The 27,779-nt window shown below is 41.0% G+C and overlaps 2 protein-coding genes across 3 annotated transcripts; both read left to right on the top strand.

Annotated features, from left to right (window-relative positions):
• On the top strand, positions 1 to 7,742 carry LOC135477011 (metabotropic glutamate receptor 3-like). Its single transcript, XM_064757159.1, has 5 exons — positions 1 to 208; positions 3,338 to 3,534; positions 5,401 to 5,487; positions 6,803 to 6,931; positions 7,564 to 7,742. Exons 2-5 carry the CDS (start codon positions 3,348 to 3,350, stop codon positions 7,740 to 7,742), a joined length of 582 nt encoding a protein of 193 aa, XP_064613229.1. The 5' UTR covers positions 1 to 208; positions 3,338 to 3,347.
• Positions 7,648 to 27,758, top strand: LOC135476193 (uncharacterized). Of its 2 annotated transcripts, XM_064756133.1 has the most exons (11): positions 7,648 to 7,730; positions 8,195 to 9,073; positions 10,222 to 11,646; positions 11,992 to 13,359; positions 13,697 to 13,865; positions 14,557 to 15,884; positions 16,802 to 18,334; positions 18,710 to 19,748; positions 20,263 to 20,658; positions 21,677 to 21,726; positions 26,661 to 27,758. In XM_064756133.1, the coding sequence occupies exons 2-11, from the start codon at positions 8,240 to 8,242 to the stop codon at positions 26,910 to 26,912; spliced, it is 8,394 nt and encodes a 2,797-aa protein (XP_064612203.1). In that variant the 5' UTR covers positions 7,648 to 7,730; positions 8,195 to 8,239; the 3' UTR covers positions 26,913 to 27,758. The 2 variants fall into 2 exon arrangements, with proteins under 2 accessions (XP_064612203.1, XP_064612204.1); XM_064756134.1 differs by lacking the exon at positions 21,677 to 21,726 and having other exon boundaries at positions 26,661 to 26,803.
• Positions 27,759 to 27,779: the final 21 nt, after the last annotated feature.

Here is a 27,779-nt window from a genome sequence, read left to right as displayed (position 1 = left end):
CTGGGTACATTTTTTTCCGACCATTTTATTTATTATTTTTTGGAACAAGATTTCAGAAGGAGTTTTTGGCAGCAAGAAATCTGTGGTTTTTATATGTGATGTCAAGAAATATGGATTCATTTTACAAGGCTTTGAACCACTGATTGGAAATATTGGAACGGTTTTTTTCTCGTCTATTTGGGTGTGATAGCGCAGGGCGGTTCTTGATGTAAGTATATGCTGTCATTTGACGTTTGTTTTAGAATTTATGTTTCTTCAGTATATCAGCAATTGATATTTCCACCCATGTCACCCGCAATATTATTTTTGTATAAATTGAAAGCAAAATTTAGTGTTCAGAAATAGCGTGCTTGTACTACAGTGTCATGCAACAACAACACAATATAAGGCGTGTACATGTATACAGGCTATGGGTGGTTTGGACAGAAAATGACGTGATAAATTGTTTCTATTCGAAGCGAATCAAAATGTGCATTTCTCAGTGTCTATTGTAGTTGCAGGGTATTTTGTTGTTAGTATTTTTTAAAAATATTCATTTATTTTTTTGTTTTTTGATATAGACAGTATCGAATCGAATCTTTTGAAGTTTTATTTCATTTGTCCATCAGCGTTGACATTATGTATACGTTTTCAACATTGTGGACATTAGTATATGTTATCAACATTGTTACTCTTTGTCACACCTGCTGTTATTTGTGCAAATGCATAATAATCATACTTATTTATCTTCTTTCTTCTAGAGATATAATTAGAGGAACAACATTTACCATATATGTAATCAAAAACAATTCTGTTTTAACTTGATTAATGTTTAGCTGAAATGCTTTTCCTGTCCTCTGAAGATATTTGAGCTGAATACAAAGTATTGAATGTAGAACTTTGAGACACACTGTAGTTAAATTATAGTATTGTAACACTATGACTGATGTCTGCCCCTTGTGAGCAATCCTAGAATATCTGGCCTGGGTTAACTCCTTATCCCCTTGTTCAAATCTATACACATCCCATATATTTTTTGCCTGATCTTAACTTCTGTGCTAGGAGCATAGATTCTTTGGGATATTGGGTGATTCTACTGCTTGGATGTTTTTTGGGCTTATTTCCTTCCCCATTTTATAGCTGCCTCTTTTGTAATGTACAGCATCTGCCCTCTGATTCCTGAATATGCTTTACTGCACTCCCCAGGTTGACTCTACCCCTCCAGAGCACACTCTGTGGTGCCTGCCCCTCCCCTCACCACCCATACCCCATTTGGTCATTTAATCCAGTTCACAGAATACAGCTACTTTGCTGAGCAGAACTGGATTATCCAAACAATTTGCCACCCTGGGGGACCTTTTTTCAGATATGCCCAATGCAAAAAGGAAAAAGGGTTAGGAGGGTGAGGTGCAGACCTTGGGAGCTGTTATGGGTCTCGTCTCTGCAAAGACATGCCTGGTGGGATGGCTGTCAAATGTACTCTCACTAAGAACAGTTGGAAATTGTGAGCTGATAAGAATTCCTGATTTCTCTTTGACAGGTACAGGTACTAATTGCACAATGTATAAGTGTCCAAAAGTTACATTATGGAATCTTAACATTCGACTGTTATCAGTCCATATAAATAGGGTATTGCCATTTAAACTTGAGGGTGAGTGTTAGCAGGGGTGGGGTTGCTTGATGAAGGTGGGGAGGGGATGTTGTACCCTTTTCTCTCCTACCTGTGCATGTGTCGTGTGTGTGTGTGTTTGCAGGGATCAGGGTAGGGACATCTTATCTCTAAATATCTTCGGAAGATGATGCAAGAGATGTAAGTTAAATACACTGAGATAAACGTATATGTTTTGTGTTAAAGTTGCGTGTCTCCCTTACAGTAGAGTGCGGCAGCTGAGGTCTGTTTCTTGGCAAAATAAGGCTTGGGCACACTGTTAGATCCCTGTGGCGATTAGACTGGGGCATGAAGCTACTAACTCTAGATCTTGTTATCACCGGGACAACGAGAAGTACGAAATGTGCTGGTGTAAACAGGTGTCTCCAGTCACCATGTACGGCTGACGTGCATTCGGACATTTGTTCATCAGATGGTAATAAGTATTAATTAGGTGTTGCGGCTTGCTACATCAAAGCGGACCGATTGTCAGAGCTGAAATATGCATGTTCTACAAATGCATTTTTTATAAGCTAGGTGAATTTGTTTGATGTTTCATGCTCCAGTGATTTCTGGCCACGTGGCTGCACACTTTGCTGGGATTGTTTTTATTTCAGTGTAATTAGGGAAGTTAAAACTAGTGATAATGTGAGAATTCACAAGGTAGGGAAACTTTTATTCTCATGAGAGTTTCAGCATTTATTCTTTCACTTCGATATAGATAAATAAAGGACATATATATATATATAAACCTTCATATGTTTTCACTTTAACCCTGAAAAAAGGCTTATGACTGAATTATTTCTTCATACCAGGAATAAATTGTTATTTGGTGGATGGAGTACATGTATCAAAGATTTTCTCTGAATTCTTGCTTGAAAAGCACAAAGATATTGCTAAAATGGAATCTGCATTTAACACTGTGAACACTGAATCACAGGTACACTCTCTGTTGTGACCTGGATGCTTTTCTACACATGTATATTTCATTTCAAACTGACAGGGATTTAGGGCTAAATTTATACATTGACAGATAAACTAAATTTTTAACTGAATTTCTCTATATTTATTTGTGAAAACAAACACAACTGTATCTGACCTAAAATTTTCATCTATGAGTGAGCTTACTCATTTTGTCTGAGAGCTCTATTGACAGAATTGATCTCAGAATGGTGTTTTGATGTTTGTTTGAAAGGTAGGATCATAATCAGCTGGAAGAATATAATTTTTAGCACCAAAAGTAATATTTTGTGACTTTCAGGCCACAACAATTTAAAATTTTGTTTTATGGGCAAACTGAATCTTTTTTTTTGATATTGGAGGAGGGTAAAAACGTAAAACTGTAAGGTTTAATTTGTGGGAAGTGTAGACCGTCCCAGCAGTGGCTAATGTTATATACTCGGAAAGTTGTGAACAGATAAGTCATAACAAACTTATGATTAGACACAATGCAAACATGTATTTTCAGTTCTATTTTTATTTTATTTTTTGTTTTCATTGCCGACTTAGCTTTTTAGTGCTCATAAAACACAAAATAAAATTGCTGTTACTTTATTCGCCTTTGAAAATTCATTAAATTTTAGCAAATTTTTGATTCAGTACTAAGGTAATACATGCTCAAATGCATTGTATTTCTGTATGATGCTTACTTAGGCCTGTTGGTACACTGTTTCTTTCTATTTAGACAATATTATATTATCTCTTTTGCAGATCTTCAAACATGAAGATACTTCTGTGCCTGGTTGTCATGATGACAACAGTTCACTGTCAACCTCTGACAAGTCAGACGTGTGCCTCCCGCAGAATGGTGAATATTGGAGCTGCGAACCCTAATGTTGTGATTGGTGGATTGTTTCCCCTTAGAACCAGAGGTTTTGGGAATTACGGATGTGGGCCTGTGGGAGATGGTAAGTTGTTTTTTTAATCTTCAGGTACTAAGTTTATGTGAGGGCTTGAGGGGCCTCCGTGGCTCAGTTGGTTAGCGCACTAGCGTAGCGTAATGACCCAGGAGTCTCTCACCAATGCGGTCATAGTGAGTTCAAGTCCAGCTCATGCTGGCTTCCTCTCCGGTCATACGTGGGAAGGTAACGCAGCAACCTGCAGATTGCTGTGGGTTTCCCCCAGGCTCTGCCCGGTTTCCGCCCACCATAATGCTGGCCACCGTCGTGTAAGTGAAATATTCTTGAGTACGGCATAAAACACCAATTAAAGGGCATGAAGCAAGGTTTCCTTGTTGTCATGAAAGGCTTCTTCAGGTGCTCTGGGGTTATTGCCAAGCTTTGAACCCATCACCTCCGATTTCTTCATGTTCTCTTTTATCTTCCCCAAAAGTTCTTTCACTTCATTACACATGCTCCCAAAAGGTTCCTGCTTCTCCCCAAGGACTTCACATCCTCAAAAGGCTTCTGCACAACCTCAAAAGGCTCCTGCACATCCTCAAATGTTGCTTCACATTCTCAAGTGTTCCTTCACATTCTCTAAGTTATGTCCTCAAAGGTTCCTATTCATCCTCAAAGGTTCTTACTCACCCCTAAGTGTTCCTTCACATTCTCAAAGGTTCTGTCTTATCCTCAAAGGTTCTGTCTAACTCCTCAAAGAATCCTATTCATCCTCAAAGGCTGCTGCATCCTCAAAGGTTCTGTTTTGTCCTCAAAGTTTCCTTAATACGCAGGTTTCGAAATATGACGTTACGACATCAGAGTGACGTCCCTTTGTGACATAACGTCTTCGCTTTACGGCACAGTAGGGCCAGTCTGGTAATTTTAACATGGGGTGGTATATAGAATATAGAGTACTAATTAAAAAGGATTAGACTGATCTTCTGAATCATGTTCTTGGATGGATTTGGGTTCCCAATATTGCAAAACTATTGATGTTATCACGGTACTTTGATCTAAACACAATCAGTGCCATGTTATAAGATAGGCAGTTAGCCCTACCGTGCCGCAAAGTGGCGACATCATTTTGCAATAGGACGTTACTCTGTTGTCGTAATGACGTAACTCAAAAACTGCGTATTGTAATCCTGAAATTTTTTCTACTCCTCGTTTGTTGGAGCTTGGGTTTAGCGGTGCGGGAGGATTGGGATGAGCTCCATTTGGTGGATCAGCATGGAAGTAAATCATTCTTTTCATAAAGTCACTGTTTCTTTCTTGAAACTCTTCATTGGAGCCTTGGAAGTTAAAATCTATGTTAGTCTATAAGGTGGTAATATGAATACATGTGTGTTATAAGAAATTAGGATTAAGTACAATTTACAGTGAACAGGGATAACATGCATCGCTCTGTTTCTGTTTTCTCATTTACTGCTTTGTATTGTCTTTATTTATTCCAAATACATGTGGAAAAGATGATAAATTTGAAGTGCTAGCTGTAGCGATAAAATTGTCTTAAGTACAAAATGGCTGAACGTATTAAAGTCACGCTTGTGAAAGTTAATATTTATAGTAAAACCTTAAATGTAGTTTTGACAGATTTATGCTCCTGAATAAAGTTTTCTCAAAGAGTTGTCCCCCCTTAGTGTGCTCTCTTCAAACTGAAAAATACATGCACATCTCAAATTGATCATATTATGCACATAATTAAATAATACATGTATTGCAAAACTCTTCCACTCTTTTTTGTTAATATTATGTACATAATTTATATTATGTATATAATTTTCATCATGTATAAAATTTCCATGTTTAAAAGTTATGGAATATGTGCTGAGCTCATGTCTTATCATATAGTATTAAATGGTAATTTTTAATCGTTTGTGTTTTGTATTTCAGCTCCTTACAACATGCAGGCATTTGAGGCAGCTCGCTTCGCCCTAGCCAGAATCAACGGCTTTAACCCCATCCCAGGCGTGACTCTAGGTAAGATTATAACTACATTCCAAGCCTGACTCTAGGTAAGCTTATAACTACGTCCTACGCGTGACTCTAGGTTAGCTTATAACTACATACTTGGACTGATTTTAGGTAAGCTTATAACTACATCCCATGCATGACTCTAGGTAAGCTTATAACTACATCCCAGGCGTGACTCTAGGTTACCTTATAACTACATTCCAGGCGTGACTCTAGGTTAGCTTATAACTACATCCCAGGCGTGACTTTAGGTAAGCTTATAACTACGTCCCACGCGTGACTCTAGGTTAGCTTATAACTACATCCCTGGCGTGACTCTAGGTTAGCTTATAACTACATCCCTGGCGTGACTCTAGGTTAGCTTATAACTACATCCCAGGCATGACTTTAGGTAAGCTTATAACTACGTTCCACGCGTGACTCTAGGTTAGCTTATAACTACATCACAGGCATGACTCTAGGTAAGCTTATAACTACATCCCTGGCGTGACTCTAGGTTAGCTTATAACTACATCCCAGGCGTGACTCTAGGTAAGCTTATAACTACATCCCAGGCATGACTCTAGGTTAGCTTATAACTACATCCTAGGCGTGACTCTAGGTTAGCTTATAACTACATCCCAGGCGTGACTCTAGGTTAGCTTATAACTACATCCCAGGCATGACTGTAGATAAGCTTATAACTACATCCCAGGCATGACTTCAGGTAGGCTTATAACTGCGCACCTGATGTGGCTCTAGATAAGCTTGTAACCATATCCCTGATGTAACTCTAGTGAAGCTTTTAATATAACTACATCCCTGGTGTAATTCTTGGTTAGCCTATATTATAACTGCATTGCTGGTGTGACTCCAGGTACGCTTATTTTATAATTGATTGAATGCTTAGCATAGATGTCATAGTGGCATGTCACAGTGGTATTTCTCACTGGCATTTCTCCGTGGCATCCACAGGAACTTGGGTCGGTTTCCTCCACTCATAAATCTGACTGCCACTATATGAGTCAATAATACAAATGTAAACCAAAACTGATGTCAGTGGAGTGACATGGTCTTGAGTAAACCTATGAAGTATCAGTAAATATACAGATATATCTTCAAAAATATTTTGTGACTTGTATTTCCAATTCAGCATAACGGGTGAGCCTGTTGGATGTCTTTGAAAGAGGCGATGAACTGCCCTTGATGACCATATACCTTACAGGTTAAATTGATTCATTATGGCATTAAACAACAGTTGTAGAAGTAAATAAACATATGTGGAATATTTCAAAACCCTGACTCATTGTTATTCTCATTTACCCTGTTCCCATGGTAACAGGGATGGTGGCGTATGACACCTGTTCCAGCGGTTCGGTGGCGACCAGGGCTGTGTCTGAGTTCCTGCCTCACCTGACCTCCTCATCATCACAGTGTACAGTAGCTGTAGCACCACCAAAACTTGTACCAGGTAAGGATAACTGTCACAGTTGTCATGGTTACATGTATCTTGGAAAGGAAAGAAAAGTGCAGAACCTAAAGTAAAGAGCAGTCCATATATTCTTGTTGTAATGTGAGAAAGCCAAATAAGAACAAATGTCGCTGATAAATATTTAGTACTTCGCTAATTTGTATTTTGAGAACAAAGTTTTACCATTGCCACCAGTGAATGTAGTTGTCACATTTTATTCGTGGCATTTACAGATACTTTACATTGTAATGGAACAATTGCTGATCATAAATACAAGCATGGACTTATAAATTGTGTTTTCTGAAAATAATGCATGATGAAAGCACCCATGCACTTTTAGGAAGTGTTGCTTTAAAAAAAAAAAACACCCAAAAAAAATTGTCGTCAAAAGGATGTTTAAAAGAGATGTGGGGCAAAATTTCACCAAAACTTAGGATGTCCTGTTTTCTTGTAACTTTTTTTGTAAAAGATGTACAGAGCCATTGAAGCATGTGATTTATTAGAAAAGTTCTTTTTTTCTCTCTTTTTTTTACATTTACTGACTTAAAGAAATAAAAAAAAAATATGTAGAATTTTATTATCTGTGTTGGTTTCAAAATGTGCTAAATAATTTGTACAATATGTTTTTGCAGGGATCATTGGAGGCCATTTTGGTGAAGTGACCAAGTCTGTGGCTTCATTCCTTCAGGGTTTTGATGTCGCCCAGGTGGCATATTCATCCCGTCTGTCAGAGTTCAGCGATGTGTTCCACTACCCTAACCTGCTGCGGACAGATGCTCCACCCAGGGCTGTGGCTGAGGTGAGTGTGTAGTGCAGTCTCGGGGGTAGGGCAGGGATGTGGGTAAAGGGTATGACAGGCGGAGTCTCTCACCATTGCGGTTGCTGTGAGTTCAAGGTTTTCTCCCACCTTTATGCTTGCTGCTGTTGTATGAAATATTCTTGAGTGTGGCATAAAACACCAGTGGATAAATAAATGAACAAAAGTCGCAGCAGCGAAATGAAGACTTGGATTAGAACCAACAACCTCACTCTTCTAAGGCCTGAAGGTGGCAATGAATTAAAAAAAACCCACGTTGACTAATGTGTTGACATGGCCTCGACCCATAAACCCCATTTAATGTCTGGTTGTCCAATATTTTAAACTCCATTTAAATAATGTAGAATGTTAATTTTGTGAATAAATGAAATGTTTAGCGAGCAATCTTTGATGTTCGAATCATAGATTGTTATATCAAAAGGTTGTTTTTGTTTTGTGTCTTTCAGGCCATAGCTATATTGTTGGATAATCTACAGTGGAATTACATTGGTATGGTTTTCACTGATGACAATTTCGGGCGTAGCATGAAGGACTTAGTTCTGCGAGAGACCTACAGCCGTGGTATTTGTGTTCCACATGTAATTGCCATGCCAGATACAGGTACAGCTGTAAACATCATGGCTGACAGATTGCGGCCCGTGATAGAGAATGACGTAATCGGTGTTGTCTACGCAGGATCGGAAATGAACGTTCCAGAATTATTCCAAGCTCTAGGAAAGTTAGATCAGAGCAGAGTCAACCGGCTGCAGTGGGTGTTTCCTTGGTCAAAGTTTTCGAAACCCTTCAATTCTCCCTTGTTTCGAGGATCTTTGTCTGTGGCCACAAAGTCAAAGTTCATCTCCGAATTTGCAGATTATTTCACTTCCATAAACCCACAGAGCCCGCAGGTTCAGAATCCCTGGTTCCAGGAGTGGTATATGTTCACAAATAAGTGCAAATTTAACAACGCAACCAATCCACTAGTCCAGAGTTACAGCCCCTGCATTGTACCAACATCAACAGAACGCAGGGCGGCGTTTACCCAGGATGAGTCCGTCGAGCAGGTTATCAAAGCTGTGTACCTTTTTGCCAACGCCCTACGCCGTGCCAGGAATGACAAATGTCTAGGGTCTGTGCAAACCTTCTGCACCAGTTTTGCTCAGATGACTCCAGCGGAATTCTTAGGTTATATGAAAACAGGTTTTACTTTCTCAGCTGCTGAAAATCTCCCTAGCTTGTCGGGGACAAGTGTTTTGTTTGACGATAACTTGGACTTGGCCACTTTTGCTGGATTTGATGTGTACAACTTCAACAACAGATCTGGTACTGGTTTTCAATTTCAGTCAGTAAGTCATATCTTTTTTTAAGTTCAGTTCATACTGGCTTCCTCAGTGGTTAAAGTGAGGTCAGCCAGAAGCCTGATAGGTCAGCCTGGTTTTCTCGGATCATAACGGTGCTTGCAGTCGTGTAAGCGAAATATTCTTAAGTGCGGCTTAATACGCCAATGAAATGTATAAATAAATAAATATTTATCGTTTCTTCACTTGTGTCTAAAGTTAGGTGTCTGCCAGAGCGGAGAGGGTTGTCGCTGGGTGGTGAACACCTAGCTTGGGTGGCATTACAAGTATTTGGCTACTTCCTTTTTTCTTACGTATGGCATTAAACAACAGTCGTCCAGAGGAAACCAAATTGGCCATTTTTTTTATTTCATTACTTGGAGTTTAGCAAAACAAATTGTTTTGAAAAGTTTTTCCCATGTATGATGGAGGCCAGTGTATTGTAGATCGAGGAAACCAGAGTGTCAGATGTAAGCGACTGTTGTTTGGCAAGTAATAGTGGCACGCGTTTCAACGTGTTATTATTGGTGGAAGGCAAGTGGTCTCCAGTGAGCTCCATGTAAGACCACACGAGGGAGACTGGCCGGGTGCTTATCTTAGGCATCTTAATAGCCGCTTGTCCGGTATTGAACCCACGCCCCGTGAGGCCTAGTGATTGACGGACACAACCCGCTTCCATCTGAGCAAAACAGGATAATACTAAAATACAGACACTTGAGACCGCTGGGGACCAAGTACGAGCTTGTAACTTTAAATCAGAATTAGTTATCTACTCTAATTTCAAGTTACAAGTTTTAACTTCTAACTGCTAACTAAACGTCTCTAGTAAATAAATAAGTATTAATTATGTAGGTGTTAATTATATTCTGTTAATTGACAAAGAAAGATGAAAAGATGAAAGCAGAAAAGGTGTAAATTAGATCCGCTGATTTGAAAGTATAACTTTCATAACTTACAGTAAATATATTTCTTTCTGGTATTTTCTGTATTATATCCTGTCTGTACGATTTCCTGCAATGATTATACACAAGATAATGCTTGTTTCTAAACCTAATGTAACTATTTAAAGAAAAGGTGCGATGGTTGAAGAAAGGCTAGCAAGACGGCAAAGTTGTAGATGTTCGTGATTATCAACTAGAGTTCTTTTTCTGCTTCAGATTGGCTCCTACACTCGTCCTTCTGGTTTAAGTCTGAACACTGCGGCTGTCACAATGTATGACATGGACAGAGTTACTCCCCTTGCCTCCATTCCTCCGTCGGAATGCACTTCACACAATTGCAGTTACTGTACTCTACCACCATCACGAGTGCATTTCTCTACCTACCCGGCTAACAGTGGATTGTTTATTGGAGGCATATTTTCCATTCACACCTCAGACCCGTTGGGCTACACCTGTGATCAATTTGACGTTAGTGGCGCTATGCATGCACTGCCATACTTTTACGCCCTTGATCGAGCTAAGCAGAAATACCCGGAACTAAATCTCGAAGGGCTGTTCATCGACTCCTGTAATCGGGGAGAATATGTGGCGGGCGTGTTGAACAGTTTCATGAGTAACATACATCCAGCAATGGATCAGAAGGGGAGAAGAATTAACCCTGGACGGGTCCTTGGATATGTTGATGGATCTTCGTCCAAATCTGCATTTCCAGTTGCATTAACCTTAAATTCTCTACACGTGCCAGATGTAGGATCTATGGCTACAGTCAGCCACCTACAGGACTCTATGGAATTTCCTTTTTACAGGAGTACTGTGCCCCCTGACACTGAACAGGCAAGAGCTATGGTGCATTTTCTCTCATTGGCAGGATTCAGTTACATACAAACTGTGTACCGTGCCGATGAGTACGGCCGCCAGGGACAAATGGACTTCAAGATGGTCGCCGACACACATTCTCTCTGCATTGCAGGATCTTATGAGCTTGGGAGAGAAAACGATGCTGATGACATAATGAACATGATCCAACAGAATCCATCTGCCAAGACTCTTGTTGTCTTTGGGTATGGTTCTGATGTCCGGGAGATTTTTGAAGCTATGCAACGAACTGGATCTGAAGGGGATTTTGTTGTCTTTGCTAGTGCTGGATGGGGAGAAACCCCACTGCCTGTTGAGCTGGATGATGTGGCAACCGGTAGTTTCACCCTTTCTTTGCAAACATCTCCACTTGCAGGATTCACATCGTATCTCCAAAGCTTGAATGTAGGATCGACAGGAGTTCCGTTTTATTCCAACTTGTACGAAGAAGCCTTTTCGTGCTCTTTGGATCCACAGTATATGAGGGGGTATCCATCTGAATGTGACCGCACCCAGAAGCTGAACAACAATCCTAAAGCTTTCACCCGAGTCCACCAGACCACGGCACAGTTTACGATCCAAGCTGTAGATATGGTTGCTCAAGCCATTGCAGCAGTCGTGCAAGATGTGTGTGCCTCCAAAAATCCCTGTTCGGCTTTCTATGACTTGCCAGATGCCCGTCAAAGAATAATGGAAAATATTAAGGCAATCAAACCTACTTCCCCGGTCTCCTATACCTACCAAGTTTTGAACTACAGGCCGAAGCAAGGACAGAAGTTTGTTCCGGTGAGTATTTTAAAGGTTAATGTGATAAACTGAAAGCATGATGATTGAGCTGCATGGAGGTATATTCACGTGCTTATAAAAAAGACGACGACTGCTGAAGGAAATTAACCGTATTCCTTAATGTGTGAGATACTTTTTCATTCATCATGTTGGCTTCCTCTCCGGCTGTACATGGGAAGGTCTTGCAGCGACCTTGGAACGGTATTTTGATTTTGACTGTGCCCGGTTTTCTCCCACCGCAGTGCTGGCCGCCCTCGTATAAGTGAAATATTCTTGAGTACGGCGTAAAACACCAATCAAATTTTTCTTTCAGACTGACATGTTTCTTTTTTTTTATTTTTACAGGTTGCCAGTTATGATCCAGCTGATCGAGTGACGTCTTTAGGTTCGAACAGTCTTGTGTTCCCGAACAACCAATCTGTCCACAACATGGCCAGCAGGTGCACAGGTTTCTGCCAGCAATGCTCTTACTTAGTGGCAAAGCAGCCATACATCATGAAACGAGGTGACATAATGATTGGAGCGCTGGTTGGAATGTCCAAGAAAGACACTAACCCGTTTGTGTGCCAAACGGCAAAGGCTGAAGATGGGTTCCAGTATGCAGCAGCCATCCAGTACGCCATCAACCAGATCAACTCTAATATGTCCCGGGTTAAGTTGAACAACGTTCGTCTGGGCACCTTAATCATAGATGACTGTGATAGCGCTGACAGGGCGCATAACATCCTCGGAGGGCTTTACACTGACACTTTCCGACCTGACGGAATTGACTTAGACAACTTCAGGGGTTGGCTGACCTATTCCTCTGATAGCACAATAGGGAGTGGAAAATTCCTGGGAAATCTCGGAGTACCTGTTATCAGCCCCTTTGCCTCTGCTCTCGAACTTCGGGACAGAAATGACTTTCCTTCTCTGTATTTGACTGTCCCTCGAATAGATAGTATGGTGTCTGCATTGGTACAGGTGGTCAGGGCCCTGGGTTTTTCTTACATCCAGCTAGTCTACTCTCCAACAGCTTATGGGAAATCTGGGATGGAGGAACTGGAACAAGTATCCAAACCAGAAGGCATTTGTGTTGTCAGTACTTATGAGCTGGGCTATGGAAACAACAGCCATATCCTAAATTCCCTGAAAGAAGGACAAACGAATGTTGTTGTTGTAATTGCGGAGCATAGCTACTACAGTGCAGAACTAAACAAGTTGGCATCAGCCTTGAATCCAAATAAATACCTCTTTATAACAAGCCAACCCATGAAACTTACAGCTGCTCAAGTCGAGATCAGCGTGGTACTGGAAGAACCTCCCATTCCAGATTTTTCCAACTTCCTCGCTACGCAGGGAGGTCATTTCTTTATCAGGTACTTCCAGGAGCGGTTCCAGTGCAAACTACCGGGTGCCTTTTATAGTCCTTACCAGGCCACGTGTCCAGGCTCCGTTACAAGTACCATTCTCAGCTCTGCTACAGATGCTAATGTACTAGCCACAATCGACGCCGTTGAGGCTTTGGCAGATGCCATCCACAGAACCCTTCAGGAGATGTGTGGAGTAAACTATGACGAGGTTTGCTCCAAATTTGAGGTCTCCATGGATACAAACAGTAAAATTTTACAGAAGCTTGACAGTGTGTCCTTCGACGGGAAGAGATTATTTCAAAACAGAATGTCTCCTCGAAACATGAAAGTCCTTCAGAAGTCTGGCAATGATTACACAAAGGTAAAGCAATCTGCTCACGTCTGATAAGTCCTCTTAGTTCGGTTACCATGAAGTTTGGAGAGCCAATGTATTTGTGAGTACATTGCCAGGAATAAATTGTCTAAAAGACTATAACATAGAGAGTAAATCCAAACTAAATTGCCTGCAGTCGAGACGACTACAATATAGTAAAAATATAGTAAATAGAGTAAACTTTGCTGGAATGCTTTATGAAGTGAATTCTGAAAATGTATGCAAATGATCTTCAGGTAAGCTGCAAAGGATTATTTACAATATTTGAACTACCCAGCGACAACGAAGTTTTTACATAGTTAGCATTTTTTCTCACTCTTTACAGGTTGGATCTTTCAGTAGTGGTTATCTAACTTTGATGGACTCCAGTCCTCAGAAGAGGGCGCTGTTGCAGAATGCTGCGAATATTAACTCTACCTGTATCAGTCCCTGTGAAAGGTGCATCGAGAAATCGTTAAATTTTACCTTCATCCCTGGGGATATCTATCTTGGTGGTAAGTGCTGGCATTATTTTAGCACTCTATCATAATTACTGAATATAAATTTGCGTTTGTGCTATATATGTATTCAATCTAGCAATAAATATCTTGCCCGTTTTTGCGCCTGTGCACTATGCATCGAATTTGTACAAAAACGTTGAGGGAAACACCAACGACAAAGTCGTGTCACGATATTCTTACATGCTGGCCAGTGTTAGGTGACACATCGCCATGTTTATGTTTCCAATAAAACAGACTACAGCATGAAAACTGAAACGTGAATAGCGACGGCAGCGTGAGGGTTGGCACATGATTGCAGGTAATACGTGAAATACTGCCTCTTGTCAATACTCTTCAGGGTTTTATTCGAACTGTTCATTTAGGTGCTTAAAACATAGCAACTTATACTCACTCGAGCACCGTTGCTTAAGTAGAATCCGGTAAACGTCACTGGTATAGAATTATTCAATATGATATGGTCATCATACTGAATAAAGATTTACTTGAGAACACTGCAAAGGGATCAGGCCTCGGAAACTTTAATACACCCGCAGTATCAGGGTGTATATACAAGTACACTGTATTATAATACCAAAGACTGTTACTAGATATCTCTTTGGTTTAGCTTTTTTTGCTTTAGTTTTTGTTTTCACTAGAACGCTTATTAAGTAGTGTTAAACCGTGCAATTCTTGGTTTGTGTTGTAGGCATGTTTGACGTACACACTCGGTCCATCAGCCCGTTCACGTGTGGTAAAGTGAAGACTCTTCATGGATTCCAACTTCTTGAGGCATTTCAATTCGCCGTTGATAGGGTGAACAATAAAATGGGGTCATTTTCTGACAAGCTGAAAGGAGTTACTTTAGGGGCAATCGGCATGGACTCCTGTGAAAGTGCAGTCAGAACAGGTTACCAAGTGTCCAATATTCACAACGGAATGTTTTCTGTGAAGAAAAATGGATATGAAGTAGATCCGTCTGAAATAAAGGCGTACGTGGCAGCCTATGAAAGTGACCGCACAAAATACCTGGCCCGGATCTTAGGCTCTCTTGAAATACCACAGGTTAGCTACGGGGCCACCAGCATTGAACTCAGTGACAAAGATAGGTACCCTTTCTTTATCCGCACTGTTCCCTCAGACGATCATCAGGCGGATGCCGTTTTAGCTTTCCTCAACAAGAAGAATATGCGTTATGTCCAGATCCTGAGTTCGCCGACCGACTACGGCAGACTGGGATCGAAGGCGTTCATTGAGAGAGCTGAAAGGCACCGCATCTGCGTCGCCCAGAGCGTGGTGTTTCCTGACAACGGTACCGTTACAAGAGAGAGTGCTAGTGATGCAGTGACCACAATGCTGGACAAACCCCTGGCCAACATTGTAGTTATCTTTGCAGATACTGGGTACCTGAATGAGTTTCTGATGGCCGTGAAGAAAAACGTCCAAGCCAACAAGAAATTCCGGTTTGTGGGCTCCATCATGTGGTCCCTAAACTTCCAAATGGATCCATCCGTTGTAGAAACAACTTTGGGTGCTGTCACTCTTAACCTGGAATCTAAAGACATGAAAGCCTTTGACGATTATTTAAAGGATAAAACTCCTGCTAACTACCTAGACAATCCATGGTTTGATGAATACTACGAGGAAATCCGTAACTGCTATTTACGTAATCCTTTGGGGGAGTTTTTCCGAAACAAACCGTCCTGTGGGACGGAGTTCAGCTCAATTGTGAGTGCATCAAGATACATACAAGACCCAGGTGTTCTGCACGTTGTTAACGCTGTGTACGCCTCCGCCCACGGAATACACTATGCCTTAACACAGCATTGTGGGTCCAACTACACGGGTGTTTGCGAACTATTCAGATCTTCTCCATCGACAAATGAGCTCATATTCAAGGGAATCGAAATGGCTCGCTTCAAGGACGACACTGGCGCTAATTTCGAATTTACCAACCGTAGGGATGGAAACAAAGGCTACACGCTGTACAGTATCGAAGAATCCACAACTAATTCAAATGGTTACGTCTATAATTCGGTGAGTGGAGATCTTGATAATCTGTTAAATGTTTTTTGCCTATGTGGAATCACATGTGGAGAAGACATTAAAATTTGCTAATCTAGATGTCGATATAGACATTCGTATCTCAGCATCCCAAGTTAGAAAGTAGAACGAACTCACGCACAAAAAAAGCAGTCAGAATTTATTGATGATGGCCGAAGACACAAGGCATGTTCTAGGCGAATAATTTCACTGAGTATCCAAGTATAGTACTAGGCTAGTTCATAGGTAGTGATGAGCTAGCATAAGTGGAATTACTGCAAAAACTGGTGTTCCAAGGTTTACAATGAAAAGAATTTCCTGGTAAATCAACCCGATGTATATAAGAGGTTATAAAACAGTCATCAAATAGCGTCAGATTTTGGAAAATTCGTTCACATTTACTTCTTGAAAAGGGCGGGCCTTGTTAAATTGTAAAATGTAAAGAAAAAAGGAAGTTGAGATTTTTTTTTTATTTTGATGGATATACTAGAATATATGCGTCGATGTGGACATTCGTATACCAGCCGTCAACCAAAACGGACGTTCCGGGTCAATAATCGACACACTAGTTTTTGTCGTAATAGCTTGTATCGCCGGTGATACCATTGTATCGCCGATGATACCATCTCTGAGATTGTGGGCTGCGGCTTGATGTTAAGAGGTTTGTCAGGTGTTTTGTTCACGACGTTGTCAGGTATTTTGTTCACGACGTTGTCAGGTATTTTGTTCACGACGTTGCCAGGTGTTTTGTTCACCTGGCAAATTACTCCGGAAACCAGTTTCCTCCCCGTAAAGCTGACGGCAGCCCAAGCTGGAAAGTTCTGGTGCACGATGTTAAAACACTAATCATATCCACCAATCCTATCGCTTAAAGTTGAACTGGCATATGTTTTTCTTTCTGATTTTTACAGATTGGAACTTATAGTAACCAAAGTGGGCTAGAAATGGAAACGTACGAATCTGATTGGGAAGGCAGTTGCGACCGACCAAGTGTGTGCACTGAATGTCCGGGGTTACGTGATTCTGTCACCAGGTACGTGGAGGGTCCGCCAGGCAATGATGTCATCACGGCTACAATAATTGGAGTCTTTGACCTTCACAGATCCCGGTCCTACGACGAGTTCCTCTGTGGAGAGATGAACTATGACACCGTGTTCTATAACATTATGGCGTTCTTCTACACAATAGAAAAACTGATCAACAATCAGCCTGGGTTTAGCTCTAAGGTAAAAATCAATGGTCTCGCGATAGATACTTGCTCCAGTAACATCCGAGTGGACTCAGACTTGTACGGACTCTTATCGGGAAAGGGCCTATGTCACACCGACACTGACTTGTCCCAGAAACTTGGCATGTCTAACATAGCGGGCGTTCTGACTTTAGGCGAAGACAACACTTTTGCAGCAAACAGAGTCTTGTCCCCATTAGCCATCGGTATGATCAGCCCAGACGCTAGCTCATTGTTACTCCGGAATACTGAGCGGTATGATTATCTCTTGCGAGCCAGCCCACCTAGCACAGAACAAGCCATGGCCATCTTGGCTATTCTCCGGAAACACGGATGGGACTACGTCTCTGTGGTGTACACTGATAATGGGTTTGGCACCAGCCTGTATTCAACGTTTAGGAAGTATGCTGCGGTGGATGGAGTCTCACCAGTTTGCTTGGGTCTCTCATTATCGGTCCCAGAAGAGGCTTCAGCAGACATCTACCAGTCTGTCGTACAGGAACTTGATGAAAATGGTAAGAAGGGCGCGCGAGCAGTTGTGCTCTTCACAACCAAACAAGCAACCAGTCGTATGATAAGAGCAATCAAATCTGCACGTCCAACAACGAAGTTCATCCTGATCGGAACCGATGCCTGGTCTGTTGATGCTGAACTCCTTCGCAACCAAGAGACTTTCCTGGAAGGAACCATCACTCTGACAAAAATCAAGCCTCAGGTTCAAAAGTTCAAGGAGTACTTTGCCGAAAACATGAACAAAGGGGACCAAAAACTCCTCCCCAGAGATTGGTATGAAGAGTGGTACCAGCATGCCCACAAGTGCCACCTGGCGGATGGCAGCACCATAATCTCTCTACGTGATAAGTACCCACTGCCATGCCAGGGAAACCTGATATTGAATGCTACGGCCATCCACCACGACGCCAACGTGTTCCACACCATACTCTCCACATATTCCATTGCAGCGGGACTAAGTGATGCTGCAAAAGAATGTATCAATGCTACATTGGAGGAATGTATGCGAGCTGGTGGGTATGCCTTCCGCTCTCGTATCTTTACCACAACACACGGATTAATGTGGAGCGCGGTTGACTCTAAAGTTAACACGGACTCTGTGAAGAACTTTAATTTTACCTTCAACAAAATGCGCTACGGCAACACTGGGTATACAGTTAACTCCGTGCAGTATGGGGATATGGGACGCCTTGAGTACCAGAAGGTGAGTAAAAGTCGATTTTACAAATGTTAGCTGCTGTTTTTTTTTATTTATTTCATTGGAATTTTACCGCGTGATAGCTGGCAAATTGGTCACACATAACTGGTGAAATATGGCCTTATGACAGTTTAAAAATAATTAGGTGAAAAATGTAGTGATTGTTATATGGTAGTGATTCTTAAATTACAATGTACCAGAGGTCACTGGTCTAGAATTACTCAACATGGTACATTGGTATCACATTTAACATACAGTAACATTAAAATAATGCAGAGGGACAAGCAAATGCATTAATGCCATGCAGTGAGACAAATGATACAGACAAAATATCAAACTGAATGAAATGTACCATTTACGTTTTCTTCTTGATTTTTTCAGGTTGGGAATTGGACGTCAACACTGGTGATGGGCGATCTGTCCCATTATGATGACATAAGATCGGTGTGTCTATTGAAGAATAAGTGCTCTTGCACCGTATTTGGTCCCACAACTGGAGCCTTGACAGGTGCCAGTGGCTATGAAGGGTTAGGCGACCTTCCCAGAAACTACTATGACATTGAGACGACCGTCTACAGCAACGGGACCGTAGGGTACAGGAGACGATTTGATTGGCCCATTTGGGCAATTGTTTTGGGAATTCTCACATCCTTGGGAATTTTGGTTTGCCTGTTTCTGTTTGTGATACTGCTTGCTTGCTATCCCATCAAGACTGGCACTACAATTTTGGGCTTCTTGCTCCTCGTCGGTATCATAGGAATCTACGCTATAAACTTTGCTTTCTTCCTTCCGGCGAGTGTTGTCACCTGCGGAGCTCGACGATTCGTAATGGGCATCGTCTACGCCATATGTTTTGCAGCCCTTCTGGTCAAGGCTGCCGACAACTGGCGTTATGGGGAATTTGATACCGCACCAAAGAAATACAAAGGCATAACAAGCGCCATTGGTCTTCTTCTCATCGCCCTGTTCCTAATTTTCATCCAAGTGATAATACCAATCATGTGGCTTACGGTAGATGAACCTGCAGCCTTCCTTCTCAGCGACAGCGTCATTCCTCATGATTATTGGTGGTGCGGACCTCCTCCGTTTTACGATCTGGCGCTGGTCTTGTCCTTCATCTATGTTATGATCCTAGTTATCCTAACAATCATCTTTGCAGTTTTGGCTTGGTTCAATCAAAACAACTATTACGAGTCTCGCTGGATCCTTGGAGTGTCCATCTCAACGGCTGGTATCCTCATGGTCTGGATGATCGTGTCGACAATGGCGGCTGTACCTTACAGAGACGCTGCCGTCGCCGTGGGGAACTGGGTCAACGCCACGCTCCTCCTCATTTGCCTGCCTTTGAGGAAAACTTTCCTCCTGTTCCGAATTTTACGAAACGGAAGTGAAGATGATATGTCTGAAAAAGATAGTAAGAGTGAGTATCGACTGAAGATTACGCAGTGTCAGTAATTTGGAGATGAATGATGGAAGTTGTAGCTGAGGAACACCTTCACCTCAGGCAACGGTGTTGTTAGTGTACACAGCTACCAACGCTTCCACGGAATCTCTGAAGCACTCACAAGTTTAGCTGATGCGTCATTAGTTTTATACATTTTGATTTTTTATACGTATTGGCTTGTTAATGCATTGGGGGTAAATAACAAGCCTCTGGTGGTCATCATTGGTAGATTTATATAACGAAAATGACGGATTCACGACTTGCAGGGAAAGATTTACAGTTTAGTTACATTCAAAATTTTTCTTTGCTTTATGTATTAGCTAAAACAAAAGACGTTTGGAGATTACAAATTCTTTATCCTGTTTTCATTTGTTTTTTTCTGTAAATATTTGACAATGTATAATATTCAATGTAACCGATTTGATTTGTTTTTCCTGTAGAAGCCGTTGTGTATATGTTGCTAAATCCACAAGTCTTTATTTTCATGTAGTAAACGGCTACAGCACAGAATTCGTCAACACCACCTTCGATGTTGACGATTACCAGTACAACTCTAAGAGCATGTACTCCATGACGGACAAGTCGGCCGTTTACAGCACCCAGGATGGCCAGGTGGTGCTCAAGAGAGCTCCGGAAGCGGACAATACAGTTCACGACACGGATGTCACCGACTTGAGGCAGAGGGAGACCGGTGAGCAGACGGCCTCCATGTTGATTGGAGAGGAGGATATGGTTACATCACCAATCGTCGTTGAAAGCAGCGGGTCCGCAGCTGTAGCAGCGGAGGCCCCCACGATGGAGGGACAAGATGTGGCAGTGGCCAGACTTGGCGGAGATGAGGTAGAAACCAGCACACATGTGGAGATAAAGTCCAGCTATAAGCAAGGTAAGCTCTCATTTGAGAGAGAGGCCGTTTTGAAATTCATATTTCACTTTTGGAACTGTTAAAGGGCTATCCACGCTGATAGACAGATTTGTGTTCAAATATCTTACAGTGTAGTGGTTTTGCTAAGCGTAATATAGCATTGTACATTATTATTGAAATGTCTAGGCTTTCGGAGCCCTTCAAGCTTAGGAATGGAATAAGTTTCCATAAGTTTGTATATTACAGTGTACCACACCTTGGTCGTTACAAGATACACAGATATGAATTTGATAAGCACGAAAGCACGATGAACTAAATTCATGAAGTTAATTCTACCTTCAAATAAAAAACCTTCAATGAATATGAACGACATATTAGAATTTACCATAATTACTGACGTACATATTTAGGACAAAATATGATTGGTCGTTTTCAACAACAATTGTGTGAAACTTATTCACATCGAACGTTTTGTCGAAATCACTAGCTAACATAAACTCAGGAAATGCAGTCTGCCATTTAATTTCTAGCATTCGCATGGTTCGAGTTGAGATAATTTTGTAGCAAAATTAAGTTAAAATAAGCATCTTTAACAATGTCAGAATTGGTACATTCGTATGTAACTTCGAATCTGAATTGAACCTAGAAAACCTGCTCCAAACATGTGGGTTGTCATTTTCATAATTGTTGCTGTTCTGCTGCTCTGTCTCATCTCGCACATCGTTACTGTATCAGCCTTACACACGTTACTGTTTTGTGTACCAGACTAAGGCACGACTTGATAATTTCTTGTCTGATTCGTAATTCATATTACGCCTGCTTTGCCAGCGATTTAATAACGCCATAGTCATACAGCTGTCAGCTGATTTCTGTTGTCAAGACTGCAGTTAGGAATGCAGAACTTACCACACATGTTTCTTCGCTGATCTTAGTTTTATTTTTGTAGCGAAACCTCTCGTGCTTGATAATGTATGTCGATATCTTATGTGATTTTACATATGGAAATGTGAGAGTTTTGTGTTCATTTCTTTTTATCTAGAGGAATATGTGACCTACAATACTGACTATGAAGCTGAGGTTGCCATTGAGGTGAACAAGCAGATTTGTTAAATCTGAGTGCCCGCAAGAAGAATTAGTGAATGCTTTTGTCTGCAATTACAAACCTGGCTTTAATTAACCTCGCTAAATTTTAAAGGCTAGATTTTATGGGTATATTTGCATTTAAATTCACTGATTCACAAATTCACAGTAGCACGTAGTTGACAGCCTCGGCAGATCTTGATCAAAAACTGATGTTTGATCAATTTTCTGTTCTAACACCCGCTAATGTTTGTAGAAGCACATAATTGTCGTTTTATTTGAAAAAGAACAATTTTGATAAATTTAAACGTTTTGCACATAGACCATTTGTTGTATATGTAGAATTAATCGTTCTGTAACTGTTGTTATTCCATGCTGAGGATCCTGTGTAATTTAAACTATCGAGTTAAAGCTAGTTTTTTTTTGTTGTGAGATCATTTGCCTCCCAACGATCTGGTATTCACCTCGAGTACTTTGTTTGGGTGAGTAACACCTAGCAAAGTTGGTCCATGTATTCGGGTTCCTCCGGTTTTCTCCGGTTTTCTCCGGTTCCTCCCGTTTTCTCCACCCTTTAAACTGACCGACGTCGTATATGTAAAGAAGAGTACCAAACGTGAAAGTGATCTAACATTGCTTGATAGGGAAAGTCTACAACATTATTTGTTCTTTGGCTTTCATATAAATCTGCTCAAATTTGCTTTTTTTGTATTAGATATATATCTTCTCCACAGTGCTTTTGACCAATATCGCTTTGCATGCTTGCATACTATCACATAGGTTCGTAGATTTAGAATACGACAGCTTAGAGTAGTATTGAAGATTCTGCGCGGTATGCATTTTGTAGGTTGTAGCAAAAAGGTGTATTAAAATATTAAAACTTTTATTTGGAAACGTTAACTGTCTAGACAAAATAACTGATCTGGCAAATTGCAAAGTTGTAGAATATGTACACTCTTTCTATCTGATCAGGAAAACCGTTTTTCTTGAACTCTACTCGGCATAGGCGATAGTGATAAGCGATAGGCTTTAAGTACTCGTGTTCTCCTCGCAATATGTATAGCACCTGGTTGTAGTATGTATTAACTTAATTCTTTTCATCTCTTACACATATTTGTCACATTTGCTTTGCACAAAATCTTGGTGGCAGCAGTGGGACATGCCAAATTGAATAGAAACATTTATGAATCTAATATTCATTCAGACATGCCTGGAGACATCCAAGATTTTTTCTTGCCTTTTCTCACTATTAGTTTAGTTGCTAGATTGTCATCTTTATCTCCCACATTGCAGTGACTTTATATACGCTTTGTTTTGCTTTATTAAGCAATATAATATAATGTGCTAGAAGTGGGTAAATGGACGACTTATTTCGTGTCTGGTATTTTAGACAGTCATTTCTGTTTACAATAGATGTTTCTTCTTAATCGTAAGAGCTGGAAGTCGGCACCCCACTCCTAGAACGATTATTATCTGCTTTAATTACCTCATGTTTTCCTTTCTCCCCCATTTCATTAAGGTTTAGTTTTCTAATTAAAAGGGGGGCGTCCGTGGCTCAGTTGGTTAGCGCGCTAGCGCAGCGTAATGACCCAGGGGCCTCTCACCAATGCGGTCGCTGTGAGCTCAAGTCTAGCTCATGCTGGCTTCCTCTCCGGCCGTAAGTGGGAAGGTCTGCCAGCAACCTGCGGATGGTCGTGGGTTTCCCCGGGCTCTGCCCGGTTTCTACCCACCATAATGCTGGCCGCCGTCGTATAAGTGAAATATTATTGAGTGCGGCGTAAAACACGAATCAAATAAATAAATAAATAAATCTAATTAAAAAGAAATTTTGCATGCGTCTAACAGTGAATGTAATGTACTAAATAATGAACATGAAAAGCCATCAAGAACACCCAGCAAGCCAGCCTTTTGTTTCTAATGTAAGAAATAAGTATGAAGTATTAGAAATCACATATTTGTTAATATCGCTTATTTGCGAGGATAATGTTGCTGACCGTAACAGTGTATACTGACTGCTTTTACAGACCAGATAGATGAACCTAGACATGGCCAACCAGCTATATTCAGTGTATACTGACTGCTTTTACAGACCAGATAGATGAACCTAGACGTGACCAACCAGCTATATTCAGTGTATACTGACTGATTTTACGGCCAGGTACATGGACCTACACGTGACCAACCAGCTATGTTCAGTGTATACTGACTGCTTTTACAGACCAGATAGATGAACCTACACGTGACCAACCAGCTATGTTCAGTGTATACTGACTGCTTTTACAGACCAGATAGATGAACCTACACGTGACCAACTAGCTATGTTCAGTGTATGCTGACTTCTTTTACAGACCAGATAGATGAACCTAGACGTGACCAACCAGCTATGTTCAGTGTATACTGACTGCTTTTACAGACCAGATACATGAACCTAGACGTGACCAACCAGCTATGTTAAGTGTATACTGACTGCTTTTACAGACCAGATAGATGAACCTACACGTGACCAACCAGCTATGTTCAGTGTATACTGACTGCTTTTACAGACGAGATACATGGACTTAGACGTGACCAACCAGCTATGTTCAGTGTACATCGAGTGCATTACAGATCAAATAAGGACATACATGCGCTGTTTCCCTTACATACCAGAAGACTATGTTCAGTGTATACTGACTGCTTTTACAGACCAGATACATGGACCTAGACGTGACCAACCAGCTATGTTCAGTGTATACTGACTGCTTTTACAGACCAGATACATGGACCTAGACGTGACCAACCAGCTATGTTCAGTGTATACTGACTGTTTTTACAGATCAGATAAATGAACTTACACATGACCAACCAGCAATGTTCAGTGTATACTGACTGCTTTTACAGACCAGATACATGGACTTAGACGTGACCAACCAGCTATGTTCAGTGTATACTGACTGCTTTTACAGACCAGATAAATGAACTTACACATGGCCAACCAGCTATGTTCAGTGTATACTGACTGTTTTTACAGACCAGATACATGGACCTAGACGTGACCAACCAGCTATGTTCAGTGTATACTGACTGCTTTTACAGACCAGATACATGGACCTAGACGTGACCAACCAGCTATGTTCAGTGTATACTGACTGTTTTTACAGACCAGATACATGGACCTAGACGTGGACCAACCAGCTATGTTCAGTGTATACTGACTGCTTTTACAGACCAGATAAATGAACCCAGAAGTGACCAACCAGCTATGTTCAGTGTATACTGACTTCTTTTACAGACCAGATAGATGGACCTAGACGTGACCAACAAGCTGTGTTCAGTGTATACTGACTTCTTTTACAGACCAGATACATGGACCTAGACGTGACCAACCAGCTATGTTCAGTGTATGCTGACTGCTTTTACAGACCAGATAGATGGACCTAGACGTGACCAATCAGCTATGTTCAGTGTATACTGACTGCTTTTACAGACCAGATAGATGGACCTAGACGTGACCAACCAGCTATGTTCAGTGTATACTGACTGCTTTTACAGACAAGATAGATGGACCTAGACGTGACCAACCAGCTATGTTCAGTGTATACTGACTGCTTTTACAGACCAGATACATGGACCTAGACGTGACCAACAAGCTATGTTCAGTGTATACTGACTTCTTTTACAGACCAGATACATGGACCTAGACGTGACCAACCAGCTATGTTCAGTGTATGCTGACTGCTTTTACAGACCAGATAGATGGACCTAGACGTGACCAACAAGCTATGTTCAGTGTATACTGACTGCTTTTACAGACCAGATACATGGACCTAGACGTGACCAACCAGCTATGTTCAGTGTATACTGACTGCTTTTACAGACCAGATACATGGACCTAGACGTGACCAACCAGCTATGTTCAGTGTATACTGACTGCTTTTACAGACCAGATAAATGAACTTACACATGACCAACCAGCAATGTTCAGTGTATACTGACTGCTTTTACAGACCAGATACATGGACTTAGACGTGACCAACCAGCTATGTTCAGTGTATACTGACTGCTTTTACAGACCAGATAAATGAACTTACACATGGCCAACCAGCTATGTTCAGTGTATACTGACTGTTTTTACAGACCAGATACATGGACCTAGACGTGACCAACCAGCTATGTTCAGTGTATACTGACTGCTTTTACAGACCAGATACATGGACCTAGACGTGACCAACCAGCTATGTTCAGTGTATACTGACTGTTTTTACAGACCAGATACATGGACCTAGACGTGACCAACCAGCTATGTTCAGTGTATACTGACTGCTTTTACAGACCAGATACATGGACTTAGACGTGACCAACCAGCTATGTTCAGTGTATACTGACTGCTTTTACAGACCAGATAAATGAACTTACACATGGCCAACCAGCTATGTTCAGTGTATGCTGACTGTTTTTACAGACCAGATACATGGACCTAGACGTGACCAACCAGCTATGTTCAGTGTATGCTGACTGTTTTTACAGACCAGATACATGGACCTAGACGTGACCAACCAGCTATGTTCAGTGTATACTGACTGCTTTTACAGACCAGATACATGGACTTAGACGTGACCAACCAGCTATGTTCAGTGTATACTGACTGCTTTTACAGACCAGATACATGGACTTAGACGTGACCAACCAGCTATGTTCAGTGTACATCGAGTGCATTACAGATCAAATAAGGACATACATGCGCTGTTTCCCTTACATACCAGAAGACTGTAGTTTTCATTGTTTGAAACAATAGGCCCGGGAACATCTTTTTTCATCAGTTCAGGATTAAGTCATTAAGACACGATGCGAAAAAACTATCTTCATATTACTTCTGGTATAGAGGGTGTATTCGAGTTTGGATTGTTATTTATTTGGTTGTTATTTATTTGGTTGTTATGCTTAAACCTGTCAACTAACTGTTTCAGCCTCCTAAGGATGAAATACCCGATCCTGTCATTATCACCGAACCAGTGTCGTCCGGAAGTGAGATGGGGTCAGACTCGGATTCCGACACTGGTGACTTCACTGACAGTCAAGAAGAAGAGCGCATTCCATGGGAGATAACAGAAGATGGCCAAATAGCCGAATCTGACTCCGGCCACCCCCATAGACGAGTTCTCACCAGATCTTACGAAGTCACTAGAGAGGAGGAGGTGACTGTAACAACACTAGACTGAATATCAGCTGTATATAACCTTAAAATGCTAGAAGCTTTTCCCATATCACGGAGATCAACACTGAACATTGGCAGTCAGATTCTAATTATGCGCAATGGTTGTGTTAAGTCGAGTAATTGTGATATTTTAACTTCTTCTGTAAGAATCACAGCAGCTTATTTCACAAAACTATGGTTGGAATTGAGTGAGATTTTAACGTGTTCCACAGTTCACGGTTTAAATTGTGATACATACACATAATAGAACAGAACAGGTTGGGTCCAGAAATAAGCGTCTAAATAGAGTTAAAAGTAGTGGAATAGGCCCCGATGTATCTCTCGCTTATTGAGTCATCTAGTGCCAATGACTAAACATTTTACATATAAATATTGTGCTGTGTGCTTGTATATGTGTCTGAGTTTTGCTACACTGTTTCACGAGCTGTGTAGTTTTACGTTGAAACTAGCGTACTTATCTTGGAGTGGACTTTTGGTATAAAACCACGTATAAAAACGCATGAAAAGTTAAAAAAAAATTCGTCAAAACTGGTAAAATGTTATCCTACTGTTTTTCTTTGTACTGTCTTTTGAAGATAGAGCAAATTTTACGCACGGCTACGAGATCATAATTTGCTTGAAATTGTGTACAAATATTTTAAACTATATTTCATTTTTGTGAAGTTTGTTTCATAGAAATGTATAAGTATAAAGAGTTTACCGGATAAGTTATTCGATTTGTTCGATCTAGACGAACATAAGGTAAGAAAAAAAATTACAATTTGACTATTCTGAACTAACGTTAAAGAAATGGTTTTCTCTCCCAGACTGAAGAATCAGTATTCTCCCCTCTCTTGTGTTTGTCACCCCCTCCCCCCTATGTATAAATGTA

Source organism: Liolophura sinensis, chromosome 10, assembly GCF_032854445.1.
Source record: "Liolophura sinensis isolate JHLJ2023 chromosome 10, CUHK_Ljap_v2, whole genome shotgun sequence".
Lineage (NCBI taxonomy): Eukaryota > Metazoa > Mollusca > Polyplacophora > Chitonida > Chitonidae > Liolophura > Liolophura sinensis.
Note: the sequence above shows the minus strand (reverse complement) of the source record. Positions and strands in the feature narration are given on the sequence as shown.

Bases quoted from the DNA above. Each gene is read 5' to 3' on its own strand.
- LOC135477011 (XM_064757159.1), top strand. From the start codon at position 3,348: ATGAAGATACTTCTGTGCCTGGTTGTCATGATGACAACAGTTCACTGT. The intron at 3,535-5,400 runs GTAAGTTGTTTT...TTTGTATTTCAG, and splicing joins ATGTGGGCCTGTGGGAGATG to CTCCTTACAACATGCAGGCA. The intron at 5,488-6,802 runs GTAAGATTATAA...CCATGGTAACAG, and splicing joins CATCCCAGGCGTGACTCTAG to GGATGGTGGCGTATGACACC.
- LOC135476193 (XM_064756133.1), top strand. From the start codon at position 8,240: ATGGTTTTCACTGATGACAATTTCGGGCGTAGCATGAAGGACTTAGTT. The intron at 11,647-11,991 runs GTGAGTATTTTA...TTATTTTTACAG, and splicing joins AAGGACAGAAGTTTGTTCCG to GTTGCCAGTTATGATCCAGC. The intron at 13,866-14,556 runs GTAAGTGCTGGC...TTTGTGTTGTAG, and splicing joins TGGGGATATCTATCTTGGTG to GCATGTTTGACGTACACACT.